Genomic DNA, 13,902 nt, shown 5'->3' on the forward strand with positions numbered 1-13,902 from the left:
ATCATGATGATGTGATCAGTGTCTTAGAGGATGAAGGCTGCTGTAACAGAATGCTGTTGACTGGGTACCTCATTAAAAAAATAATTTATCACAATTCAGGAGGCAGCAAAGTCCAGGACCCAGGCCCTAGCAGATTCACTGGTGCAGTCCTGCTTCATAGATAGCAGCTCCTTGCTGTCTTCTCACATCAAAACCAGCTGTCTGGGTTTCTTTTATAAGGACACTAATCCTTCTCTGGAGGGTTCCACCCTCATGACCTAATCACCTCCCACGGTCCCCCCCTCCTAACACCATCACTCTGAGTCTTAGTCTTCAAGTTGGGAGTTGGGAGGAACCTGGGAGACCAAATATTTGGGCCACAGAAGAGAGAGGTGTTGAGAATTTACCCTAAGTTTTTCTCTGAAGTGGAAATTCTATTTCATTAGAGGAAGGATGCTGACAAAAGGGATAGGACTGGATCTTCTTGAGCTGAACTGCCAAGCAGCTTTAGGCTTGAAAATTTCCAGAAGCAAGACAGCTAGCTAAGCAGTGTTTGGGTTCCCATTGACTCCTTTATCATCACATCCTCAGTGTCGTCCATGACCCAGAAAAGATTCAAAGCCTCTGGCCTGCATTATCATCCTTGCTCAGTTGTCTGAGACTCAATTTTCCAAATGCCTCTCAGAAATAGAGTGAAAGGCAGCGGAGACCCGAGCACTCAGTCACAGAAGTCCCAGCTCCACGCCTAGTACCTCCTGCTAGGCATCACCGCAGCAGCAGCTCCGAAATGTTTCCCAGGCTGCTCAAGTTAATAGAAAACACAACACTCTTCTTCCTGAGATGACAGGCCAGCTCCCGTGCTTATCCTCTGCTCTACCTGCTCAAAGCCACTGAAATTACTGGAATCAGCTTCCTTCCTCCTAGTAGTAACCCACATTTGCTGCTTTTTTAAGCATCCGTGGCATGATGGGGTTAGCCCTGTTAACAGCACAAAGAGAGACCCAGCCGCCACCTGCTTCCCTGAGTCAGGAAGAGACAGACAGGAGTGGAGGAGCAGCTGATCCGCATTGGCCCCACGCACATAGACGGAGACCACAGAGCCTAGTTGAAGCAGGGCGGAGGCAGGCTAGACGCAAGAAAGAACTTCCAGACTCAGAAGCCCACAAGCTCCCTGAATAATAGATAGGTGTGTCTCTTCCTCCTTGATGCTTTGTGGTCTAAATTCAAGGAAAATCACAAGCACGCCATCTCTTAAGTAAGTCCCCAAAGGTTGAGACATTCATATTTATCTAGTTGTCACTTGTCTTGCTAATAGTCAGGGCTGGCAGGGGGGCAAGACCTGTGAGACTTAACTCCCTAAGCAGGTGTGGTCACTAGAGCTCAGTGTGTGAATGACTGTGACATTCATTTTTCAATTCTCTTGCAAATTACATGTGTTCTGGGCTGGTAGAGAGAATGAATCAGCTCACCCATCACCAAACATTCACCAATGTCTATCATGTGCATAGCTCTATGGAGAAAGCAAAGATGAGCAAACATTATCCTCCCTGCCCTTGAGGCCCCAGTGGAGAGGGTCTCCTTGAGGAGACAGGCATGTATGTGGTGCGACTAATCCAAAAATGGGGACATAATCGTAAGTATCTCAGCAAGTGCCAGGAAAGTTTATGGGAAGAGATGGCATCTGACCTGGGTTTTGAAGGTCACATAGGAGTTTGCCTAGAAGAAAGTGGGGAAAGTTATGAAAGGCTGTGGCTGTACATTTTTTTCCTTGCTGCGGATCATTATTGGATCTCTGAGATTATCTTTAGTAATACTACCTGAGATGTATTGAGTCTTGACACCGTTCTCAAGATCCTTGACATAATAATTTTCTTAAGTGAAATGCTACCCTAGATAAGTGATGTGAGAAACTGCTTGTCCTTCCTGCCAATCCTTAGGATCTGAATCACATTCACAGCCTCCCTCCTCTCTAACCATCCATTCCCCTTGCCTGCCCGATACCCTTTCCTAAGGTAGGTGGTGGGACCGTGACCTGCGTAGGGGCAGAACATCTATTTTCAGAGACTAGATAAGGATCAGGCCAATCCTTAGGGAGGGTCTTGGCCTGGGGGAGGTAGGACCGCTGCTGGGATTCTCCCCTTTGCAGCCTGTGCCCGTCTCCCTGGCCTTTGCTGACAGACTGTCAGGCATCAGATAGATGACTCTGTATTGAGATCCCCCTCCCTGCCCCACCCTCATCAAGAGCCTGGCATTTCCACACCTCTGGGGACTTAGGGCTTCCTGGCTGCTTTCAAAATGTCAAAATCTGTTGAGAAGCTTTTCTCTACTTCCAGGTAAGTGTCAGCCTCCCCCCAGCCTCTCTGGAGAACTCCAATTAGGAGGAGGCGGGCTTGCTGATGGACCATTTTCCCCAATTGTCAGAAGAGCAAAGGTGGCCAGAGCCCCTCCCTCTCCATGGGCACACACCCCAACTGGCCCGCTGGCAATGGCTTCAGAAAACTGAAGGGCACGGCTCTCCCCAGCCAGGCTGCATGTGCATGAAGGCAGGCCAGCAAAACCTGCCTCTCAGCACAGCCCGGTTCCCCGGGAAACCTTGTGAGTCAACCCTGGCTCTGTGAATGATGTTAAATCACAGCGCTCAGAGGAACATCTGGGGTTGGGGAGGGAAGGACACTGCCCCTTGGGCTCACTCACCCACAGCACTGCCATTGGTCAGCTTTGGGGTCAGCCCAGGCTCGGCTACCTCCTACGGGGCCACCTCGGTCAGACAGCCAATTAGCCCACATGCTGAGCCTCCATTTCCTAATAGGTGCTGATAGGTTCAGAGAGTTGTGGACAGAGGGAAATGAGAAAATGTAAGAAATGAGGACATCGACTCTGCAGTAATGGATAATATTTGTTGAGCAGTGTCAGGCAGTGAGTTAACAGGCACTTAAGGCCTGGCCCATCCCTAACAAAGCACTATTCTTTTCCCTTTTTACAGATGAGCAGACTGAGGCCCAGGAATTTTAGTAGACCAGTGACGGTCCCATGACTGTTAACTGGTGGCGATGGTACATGAGCCCAGTCTGTGGATTCTCAGATACCCTCCTAACTGTACAGAGCCTGCACAGAATAAGTGCTCTACAACGAGTGTCGTCATTTTGGTTATTGTTATTTGACTCATTATTGCCCTGCTAGTTCAGGTTGTATGTTATTCATTTAGCTATAGGTAGCTGGCTAGTTATCCTATTGCTAATATGAGGTAAATAGGGCAAGAAGCTATCCCCATTTTACAGATGACATGCTTGCAGCTCAGAAGGGGAAAGTGAGTGGCCACAGAGTTTTGGTGATGGAGCTGTGCCTCTCTCCCTTCTTGACTACATGGGAACCTCGTTGATCTTTCAAATTGAGTAATATATCACTTATGCCCCTGGGGGGGCTGAGCTACAGGAACACAGAGCAGAGAACCTTTAAGGTCTGAAGTGAAAAGATAGGGTTCTCGAGGCTCTGAACTCCTCGCCGCCTGGCTCTGTTGCCCACTAGTCATTAGTTTGGGGATAATCACCTCACCCTTCAGAGCCTCCATTTCCCCTTCTGAAAAGTGGGATACGAGGAGGATTCACTGAACCCTTGGGCATGCAATGCCCAACCCAGGTGTAGCCCCAGTAGGCATTCAGTAAATGTGACTCAAAGGACATTAAATGGAACATGATCACTTCCCTTGAGGGAGTTCACAGCCTATACATCATCTTCTCATCAGGTATTTGTCTCATGTTCCAGAAACTTCTATTCCCAGGACAAGCTACAGACACAGACGTCGTAGTGTCACACCCTGGTATTTGGGGTTTGCAGACTCAGCAGTCCCCATGCAGTCCACCTGGCTGGCTTTGGCGGATTCCCTTGGTTCCATTCAGGTTGACAACTCAGACTGCCTGTTGCTCATCCCCTCCTGTAACTTTCTGTCCAGGCATTTGAAAAACTGCCTATGTTTTAAGATTAATTTATCTCTGTGGAAGGGTGCCCCAAGTCCCTAGCTATAAGCTGCTATTCAACTCATTTTTGACCCAACTCAACAGAACAGTTCTGTTTTACCTTGATCCAGCTCACAACCAGCATTAGACACCCAGACTGGGTAACTCTCAGAAGTATCTTCAGCCTCGCCGCTAGCATTTCTCATTTGCACAGTGTCCCTGGAGCGCTCCCAACCCCAAGTAGGGGACAAAGGACCCTCAACAAAGGTGCTTTCTAGGCATGTACATGAGACTCCCTCAGACCCCAGTAACAGCAGGTCCAAATCTTGCAGACATTTCACTTCCCTCCACCCAAACTGTTACCTGCTCACAACCATCAGGGTCTGTATAGGTCACTTAGCCAAGAGATCAGCTTCCCAAGTCCTGTTGATCTAGGTGGTCAGAGCCAGGAAGGATGGAGCCAGGAAGTGGGGCCTGAATTGATGGGTGTTTGGGTTTAGCCCTGCTGGAGTTTCCACATCTGTTGCCAACTGTTTGTTTGACTAGTGAGTACATTCAATGCAAACTGTCTGACTGTTGTCCAGTAGGACAATTATGTTCTGGGTTGGGAAATCATGGCACTGTGCTGTATGCTCATTCATTGCATCAGACCATTCAAATGCTCTTCCCAGACAGGCCAAGTTGGGTCAGAGTCATTTTTATCTCCTCTCTTTCCCCTTTGATATCAGTTACCAACACCTCCTCCAAACAGATTCTTAGAGGTGAATAAAGGACCCCCTTCCACTTTCTGAGGGTTCCAGGATGTCTGAAAAGGTAAAAAATGGTCAAAAAATAATTGTAAACATGTTTAAAAATAAATATATTTGGCAAGGTAGTGCTTCAAATAAACACACACACACACACTACTATACAAGATAAGGATGAGAGTAGACCATAAGATAATTACAGGTTTATTTTCAAATTATTCTGAAATTCATAGCATATATAGATCTGGTCTGGTGATGAGACCGAGTTTAAAGTTGTCTAATAATGCCTGGTTATATCATGAGAGCATTGGGATGACAAGCATTAACTCATTTGCAGAAAGTATCAACAATCCAGCCACAAGACCCCCAACTGTGGACCCAAACCATGATGCCACCAAGCACTCCCTTCTTTAATCATCTTCCACATACAATAGAACACGACTATTAAATCGGGGAAGGAGAGTGATTTCAAGCTTCTGTGGAGTTATTACAAAGAATGAATCACATTAAAGTAATGCTTTGAATACACTATGAAGAAATTATACTCTGAGGTACTAAGCACAGTTGGTTAAGTGTTGTAAGTGGCAATTTTTTAATGGCCTGAATGGGTGTTTACCTGCTGCTTCGCCGATCTGTGGTCTTGGACCCTGAGCAGCCACAGCTAGTAACTGCCCTAAGGAGGTGTCACCCACAGGCCAGAGCAGCTCTGCCTGGGGCTGCAGAGTGGGGAACAGTGTGTGGCATCTGGGCCCTGTGTGGACGGCCTGCTGCCTGTCTCAGCTTCAGCTTGTGGCCCTATTTCACAACCAGCCAAACAGTGCAGGTTGCTCCCGGCCTATAAAGGAGAAGCCGGTACCAGCAGAGAGAGAATAAAAGGCTACTTGCAAAAAAAAAAAAAAAAAAAAGCTACTTGCTTTGCAAAGGCTTGGGCTTATCTCTTGGATCAGTTTCCATGGGGGAGACCATTTGGGAGGGGAGCTTAAAAAGCGAATTTATTGTTTCACAGCTCTGGACTCTGGAGGCTAGAAGCCTGAAACTCAGGCGTTGGCAGGGCTGACAGCCACTTCATGATCATTGGCTCACCCAGTCTACATGCCTGTCTGCCAGTTTAGCCCATATTTATAAAGTACACCAGCCATATTGAACTAGGGCCACCTTCATGACCTCTTAATGTAACTGTCTCGTTAAGGCTCCAAATAAGGTCCTATCCTGAGGTACTCGGGGTTAGGACATTGAGACATAAATTTGTAGTTGTGTCCCACCCCATAACACTTCTCAGATGCTCTGTGAACCCCAGGTGCCTCCCTGCCACTGCCACACTCTTGTCCTGGACTCATGGTGAGGCTCCTGATTGTGACAGTCACATGGGGAATGGGGGGAGGGAGGAGGTTACCTGGCTTCTCTTTCTAGATCTTCTGGATGCTGATCTCTAGTGTCTAATTTCTGTCTCCTCCTTCCCATCACTTCTACTAAGATGCTCTCATCTTCCCCCTTACCAGCCCCAACCTCCGTGCCGCCCTTCCTGTGCTCTGCCCCTGCAGCCATAGTTTCTGCTCTCACCCTTCTTACCTGAGTGGCAGCAACAGCCCCTCCAGTCTCTGCCTCCACCCTCTCCCTCCTGCAGTCCTTGCCGTCACCTGTGTCCTCAAACTCGGCTCTGAGGAGGTCACCCTGTCAGTCAGGCGGCTTCAGGGGTTCTCCATTCCCTGCCAAATCAAGAGCAAAGCCTTTGGCTTAGCACTTAAGGGACTCTACACAGTTAAAATGCATTTAGACCTTTTACTACTCAGACTGGGCTGCTGTAACAAGATGGCATCCACTCACTGGCTTAAACAACTTGGAGGAATTTTTCAGTTCTGCAGACCTGACATCTCAGATCAGGGTGCCCGTGGGGCCAACTCCTAGTGAGGGTTCTCTTTCTGGCTCGCGTGCAGCTGCATTCTCACTGTCTTCACATGTCCCTGCACGCATGCAGACAGACTCTCCCTCTTCTGATGAGGCTGCTAAATCTGTCAGACAAGGGTTCCACCTTGACGGACTCACTTAACCTTGATGACTTCCTGAAGCCCATCTCCAAGAAAGTCACGTTAGGCGTTAGAGTGTCTACGTACAAATTTGGGAGAGACATGATTCAGTGTGTAACAGATGTCAAATATAGGTTGAACATGTACCATGTGCTGAACATTGGTCTAGGGACTGGAGATAGAGCAAAGTCAACTGTGAGTATTCAGAGAACTATGTGACTGGCTTCCTAGAGAGAAATATAAATCTCTCTATCTGTAAGACTGTGGAGCTGTGGGTGTGTACAGTCACGTGCAAATCCACATCCATCCTCACAGTGATTGCAGACAGCAATAAGTGCTGTGAGGAAAAACAAAGCATGATAAAGATGGAAGGGACAGCAGAGAATAACGGGAGTGAGTAGCTACTCAAGAATGATCTGGGAAGATCACTAATGCAGTGGTGTTTAAGCAGATGAAAACATAAGTAAAATGATACAGTTTAACCACTGGAGTTTACCCCTTGACATCAGCAGTTTGCAAACTTCTTCTACGGAAGGAACTGTTTTTGACTTCATAGCGATATGATCTTGCTCTCCACCACAGTACTCTGCCGCTGCAGTACAAAGCAACCAGAGCCTATGCCGACACAGATGAGCACGGCTGTGTTCCAATAAAACTTAATTTGCGGACACTGACATTTGAACTTCGCATAACTTTGCCTGTGTCACGAAACATTATTCTTCTTGGGACATTTTTTTTATTCCACAAACTAAAAATGGAAAAGCCATTCTTAGCTCACGGGCTGTACGAAAACAGGTGGCAGACCGGATCTGGCCCATGGGCCACACTTGCAGACTCTTGCTTCAGAGCACACAGCTGTAAGATGCTTCTCCCATTGTGGGAGGAGAATGGGGACCACTGTAGACATGCAGGTCCCTGGCACCCAGTAGGGGCTCGGTTTATATTTCCTGAAGGAGATCAAGACAGGAGGGGAGGAGAGACAGAAGGAATTGATGTTCAGGTGTGTACAAAGCTGAATGTCCTGGCTGGGGGAACCCCAGGATGACAAGACCTCGCCTGGCTGTGTCCTCTTGTTCTGCAGGGTCATTTCCTTCCACTTTCTCAGGCTCTCTGCGGGCTCCAGAAGCAAAGAGGTGTTGACATGGCCTTTGAACTTTAGAGCTACCTTTGCAAATTTAGGAGCATGCGTCCCAGACAGCCCTCCCACAGAACCCACGGAGAGCTTGTCAGTACCTGAAAAGCTCCCAGTGCCCCCTCTGCCCCCTGAGACAAATCCAGGAAAAGACACTTGTGGCCTCAGCCTGAAGCCCACTTGTGCCCTGTTCCCACGTGATCTCTCACAAGTGCCCTGATCTGCATTTTTAGCAAGAGCCCATCGGGCCCCACTTAGAAAAGTCATTTGCATCTCCCATACAGCGCCCCTGACTGCTATATTAATCTCCCCATTTGTCCCCCCCTGAGTCATCTAATATTACTGCTAGCTAATTAAAACATCAAAAACCAAGTACAGCAGCCCTGCCAGAGGCCTCCTAATGCCTGGTTTCAAGTGCGCAGCCCCACGCAGTCGGGGTGGAGGGGGTACGGTGCACTCACTCCCTGGTTCCTGACGCATCATGACCAGCCCTCACACATCTGGAACCTCAACAGATGCCTCTTTCACTAGGCCTCTTCTCTTGCTCCCTCCACTCCCTGCCAGTCAAGGCCAACGGCTGCCCTCCCACTGACCACACCTCACACATCTCCCAGCTGCTGCTCCATACACCCACCTTTCTATCCCCCATGCGTCTCCCCCCCCCCCCCCCCCCATACCAGCATCCCTCTAGGATGCCAGAGGCTCTTCAGCCTCCAGAGTGTTACATGGCTAGTCAGGGGCAGGGGGGCGGGGAGGGTTCTAAACTGGCTGAGTGACCTGCTCATATTTAGGGAGGTGGAGGTGTGCTCTCCACCTAGACAAGGTGAGATTTTATTTTCCTTATTGGCATGATCCCAGGAATTTGTCACAGCACAGCCTGCCCGGATGTCCCTTCCATTATCTGCAGGTGTGGTGGAAGAGGCAGGCATGGAGACGGGTCCCTCAAGAAGTGTTTGGGATGTCGGAGCAGGCCTCCAGGGTAGTGGGCTGTTTGAGGTGGCTTCCCAGAGCTGTAAATGGCTTAGTGTCTAGCAGGATAGAAAGTGCACATAGGGAATGAAGGGAAGACCTCATCCTGTTCTCCTGGTGTCCAGAATGGTCTCTGTAGCGAAATAATGCTGGGAGAAGCGCTAGCATTAGACGTTATCCTCAGAGTAGCAGGATAATAACACTGATAGCATGAAGCACTGGCTGACACTCAGGAGGTGATTGCAGTCATCCAAGGAGAGAAGATGGCGCGGGCAGGGTGCTGGCCAGCAGGCAGGGAGAAAGAGCAGATGAGTTCTAGAGCTACTTAGTAGGCTAAAATGAATGGGAGCAGGGTGTGAAGGGATGTGATGGATAGAGAGGGTGCCCAGGACAGTGTACACCTGCAGCTGGCTAAGGGGCATGGCGGTGGCACCAGTACAGCGGTGAGTGCCTGTGACCAGTATGGGAGGTGTGGGACGTCACAAGTCTAGTGCCTTCCATTTCTTCGCTGCTGTTGCTTCCTGGTCTGGAGCCACCTTTAATAGCGGGGTGTCTTGGTCTGCTCCTGGTCCCCATGCTCTACTGTGGTGGCCAGGTACTTTAGCACAAAGCTTCTATTACCCTGACAAGAAAAGTGACTGTGATGTGTCTCTTGCCACAGAACTTTTGCACAAGTTGTCCTCTTTGCCGACACACCCTGCTCTGCTGCCCTGCCTGGCTAACATCAGCTTATCCTCCAGATCTTAACCTAGAAGTCAAGTGCTTTGCATTAAATGCCTCTTGTGTGCTGATCCCACGTATGCTGCCAACATCCCACATTACAGCACCCGCTGCTCTCAGTGATGGTTCATTCAATCGTCAGCATCCCCACTGGACTGTGAACTCCAGGAGGGCAGAGATTACATCTGTCTCATTTGTCACGGTACCCCCTTGCCTGGCACATAGGAGATACTCAGTAAACACGTGTGGTTTTCAGTACTAGTCTTCAGAGTTCTCTATGATTGGTGTTCTGGACTTAGCCCATTTAATCAGGATTCACAGCTCCCTCCCCTGAAATCTCCAAGCTGATGCGATATGGACCCTGACTTCATCTCCTGGCACTCAGCCCACTCACACACCCCAGCCACATTGTCTTCCTTACTGGTCCTGCCTCGGGGCCTTTGCACAGCCTTTCACCCTCCATTTAGTCACCATCACCTCCTCTGTTTTAAAGTCTAATATCCCCTGAAATTATATCATTGTGTATTCATTTACTTAGTATTTATCTCTACTTCTCCCACAACAATGATGCAGAGGGCAAGGCTCATGTCTGTCTTGTTCACTGTGGTGTCTCCAGTGCCTGCTACATAGTAGATGCTCAGTAAATATTACCGGCTCACTGCCTATTACTCTACTCTTTGGCATGAGCATGACTCAACACTGGCTTTTCTCCCTCCTTGCTGAGCTTTCATGTCAGCGTGTGCCCACTGTATCTCCCTTCCAGCTGCTGAATGATTGATGTTTTTCTGATGCATGAGCACCCCTCTACCCAGCCAAGTAGACAGTTGCTCAGAAACACCCAAGACAGTGTGATCTTGAACTCTCAAATGGATGGGCTGAAATTGGTCAAGCCAGGACGTATTTTCCCCCACTCATCTACTGGACAATTTGTTTACAGATAAATAGAGAACTCAAGGTATTTAAACTAGAAGGAATGGTGAGTGCAAAGGCAGGAACAAGCTTGGTATTTTTGAGGTAGAAGTTTGGGGAGACCATTCTATGCTTCAAACTTTTCTAATGTAAACCTTACTGTTTCACCAGTTCTTGCCAGAAGCAGAAAGTTTGGGCTCACAGGAAGGCCTAGAAGTCCAAGAAACTTGACCCAGACTGATGGTGTCCTTTCTGTCATTTATTTATTCAATCAACATTCATTAAGTCCCTAGTATGTGCCAGACCCTGTGCTAGAGATTGGAAAGATGTTTGAGTTCCTGGTCCCTTACTGCAGAGAACAGATCCCAAAGGGTTCTTCCATGGCACCTCTCTCTGTACAGTGGTGAGACTAAGCTCCCCACCACTTCACACATATCCATGTCAGATACTCTCTGTGCAGCCAGATGGTGACTCAGTGCGGATTCCAGGGGGAACAGCACCTTTTCCCATGCCAGTGGAGACCGTTTTCCACACCCTCAAGAGTCTGCCTAATATACCATTTTCATTCTCTTCTCCAGTCCCCTGCCTCGGGAAAACAGTCCCCCACAAAAAATGGCAGTCCCTCCAAGTGCCCCCGCTTTCTCAAGGTCAAGAACTGGGAGACCGATGCGGTTCTCACTGACACCCTCCACCTTAAGAGCACGTTGGTGAGTATCCAAGTGGGGTGTAGACCAAGGCTTCTTGACCTCCAGCACTGGCTACGTTTGAGACCTGGGAATCTGTGTCTGAGGACTAACCTGTGTTTTGTGGGCTATTTTCCATCACCTGTGACCTGTACCTCTACATATCCTGTCCCCCAACTTGTGGCTATAAAAATGCTCACAGATAGTAATAGGTCCCTGGGGGGAGATTCACCACTACTTGAAAACCTCTGTTAAATTGCTTACTCACTCAAGTGGCTACTTTTCCTTTGTGTGCTCAGTACCCGAAAGGACCTAAGGAGAGTGCTTCTGGATGCGCCCCTGTGTTGCTCCATCTGACCTCTGATGGCGCATTGAACAAGCTCTTTCTTTCACAGTGTATCCTCTACATATTTATATTGTGTTTTCAACAGTCAGCAATCAACATACATACATTTTCGTTGAAAATGGGCCTCTTAGATGAATGTTGTATCAGTTATTTCAGTGTAAGGAACTGCTGCAAAATTTAGTGGCTTAAAACAATATCCACTCGCGGTTTTTCAAAAGCATGCTGGGTGGTTCTGCTGGCCTCAGTTAATGTCGTATATCTGCAGTCTTCTGAGGGGTCAGCTAAGTGCAGGCTGGACTAGGATGGTCCTGGCTGGGGTAACTGAACTCCGTTCCCATGGGCTTAGCCTAAGGCAAGCTAGCTTGGCCTTGTCCACACGCTGACTGCAGAGCTCTGCCTCTGCGCATGAGCAGAAGTGGGCAGAGTGCCAAGGCCAAGGCTCTGCTGGGGTGCAGCATCATTTCAGTCACTCTCTACTGACCAGAACAAGCCCAGGTACAAGGGATGGGAATGGACTCTACCTCTCGATGGTGATCCGGCAAGGTCATATTGCAAAGACTGCAAATTCAGGGAGGGGGAGGTTGGGGCTGTTTTCGCAACCAGTGTACCATCAATGTGCTCAGATGAATCACAGCAGCCACTCTACTAGCTCCTTCTTGATCAAAGGGGGATTAAAAAAATAATTGGAAGCTTCAGTATCAGTGATCCTGAGTCCCAGGGAATGCCGGTCACAAAATCAGGGAAATGTTTTCAGAGCCTCACACTGCTGCAGAGCGTCCCTTGTGATGGCTGCTGACCGCATCAACTATTTTATTGAAGCAGGTACTTGAGAAAACCCCTCTGGGAATTAAAAGCCCCATAAACTCCACCATATATATCAGGTGCAGGCCTACAGCTGAATTTATGTCACACTCAGGTAAAACCAAGCAATGACCCAAATCTCTTTCAGGAATCGGGATGCACTGAGCACATCTGCATGGGCTCCATCATGCTTCCTTCCCAGCAAGTCCGAAGACCTGAAGACGTCCGCACAAAAGAACAACTCTTCCCTCTCGCCAAGGAGTTCATTGATCAGTACTACTCGTCAATTAAAAGGCAAGAACAGGGGCCTCCCTGGTGGCTCAAGGGGTTAAGTCTCAGCACTATGAAGCTATCAGCAGCCACTGCAGCACAAGTTCGATCCCCAGCCCGGAAGCTGACCCATATGGCACAGCAGACCTCCACTGTCTCACCCGCTGCTCCCCTCAGCAGTGTATTTTAGTAGATCCACCTGTTCTGCTCCCTACTCTGTCTCTGGTGAATCTTCTCACTCCTCCACACCTCTGGCCTATACCCCAGCACTTGTATACAAAAATAAATAAAATAAGTCTTACAAAAAGGCAAGCATATGTCAACTCTAGGAAATCAAGGAAATTCCAACTTCACAGACAGTTGATAAGGCCTCTGCTCAGTATATACAGAAGCCAAAAATCAGGACTCTAGAGCCAAATCTAGCCCTTGGGTATGCCTTTTTTTTTTTTTTTTTGGTCTGAAATAGGTTGCTTAAATATAAAACATTTTAAGTAATTCCATACTTAGGTCTATACCCTTAAGAAATGCTACCTGTTCACAAGAAGGTGTGCATGAAAATCCTCACTGAAAAATTGTATAGTAAGGGGAAAAGTAAAGAGCCAATTGGAAATCACCTTAACTCCATTCATGGGATAACAGGAGAATGTGTAAATGAATTGTGTTATTTTCCTAATGGACTACTATACAACTGTAAAAAAAAAATGAATGGACTAGATTTCTACATGCTCGTGGGAATAAAGCTCACAAATACTTTTTATCAAAAGAAAGAATAACTTGTAGAAAGGTGCCATTTATATAAACTGTTAAAACATGTAGAATGATACTGTATATGAATTAGGGGCACACACATACACACAGCAGAAATGCAAACAAAAACCTGGTAAATGTCAAAATGAAACAGAAGCCCTTTCTGGGGGAAAGGGGACTATAATGAAGAAGAAATCCCCAAGGGATTTTATTATTTCTTCTACCTATGTATTATTTCTTAGACTTAGTGGGTTGTTACATTGTTCTCTATACCTCTTAGTAAGGTAGGAATTTTTCATAATAATTTTATTTTCTAAAATTGTATTCATTGCTAACATTTGAAAATTAGAAGAGTTCCCTTCAAAACTCAGATTTCCCATTTATTTCGAGGGAATCGCTGACAGCACTAAACCCCCATTCCTGTAGAGCAACCACTGACTGGAACAGAATGTGGTTCCTCCTCTGCACCAGCCGGGAACGGCCTGTTAGCCACAGTCCCCACCCAGCCAGTTTGGTCACGTGTTCCCTGGTCGTTGGCAGCCAAGTTTGTGGTCTCCTTTCTGTTGCAACTATTGTGTCCAGCGATCTGCTCGGACTTTCTGTACTTCTGGCCTCCTGTAACA

General features: G+C 47.8%; 1 protein-coding gene across 2 annotated transcripts in view; it reads left to right on the plus strand.

Moving 5' to 3' along the window:
* NOS1 (nitric oxide synthase 1 (neuronal)) overlaps window positions 1-13,902 on the plus strand; it is a 102,129-nt gene that overhangs the window by 38,585 nt on the left and 49,642 nt on the right. For both annotated transcript variants that reach the window (XM_012731021.1, XM_012731022.1), the window contains exons 4-5: window positions 11,011-11,139; window positions 12,411-12,556. In XM_012731021.1, coding sequence (XP_012586475.1) covers window positions 11,011-11,139; window positions 12,411-12,556 — 275 coding nt within the window. The remainder of the gene's footprint in view (window positions 1-11,010; window positions 11,140-12,410; window positions 12,557-13,902) is intronic.

The sequence above is a fragment of the Condylura cristata genome, unplaced genomic scaffold, assembly GCF_000260355.1.
Source record: "Condylura cristata isolate star-nosed mole 26May11 unplaced genomic scaffold, ConCri1.0 scaffold00029, whole genome shotgun sequence".
Lineage (NCBI taxonomy): Eukaryota > Metazoa > Chordata > Mammalia > Eulipotyphla > Talpidae > Condylura > Condylura cristata.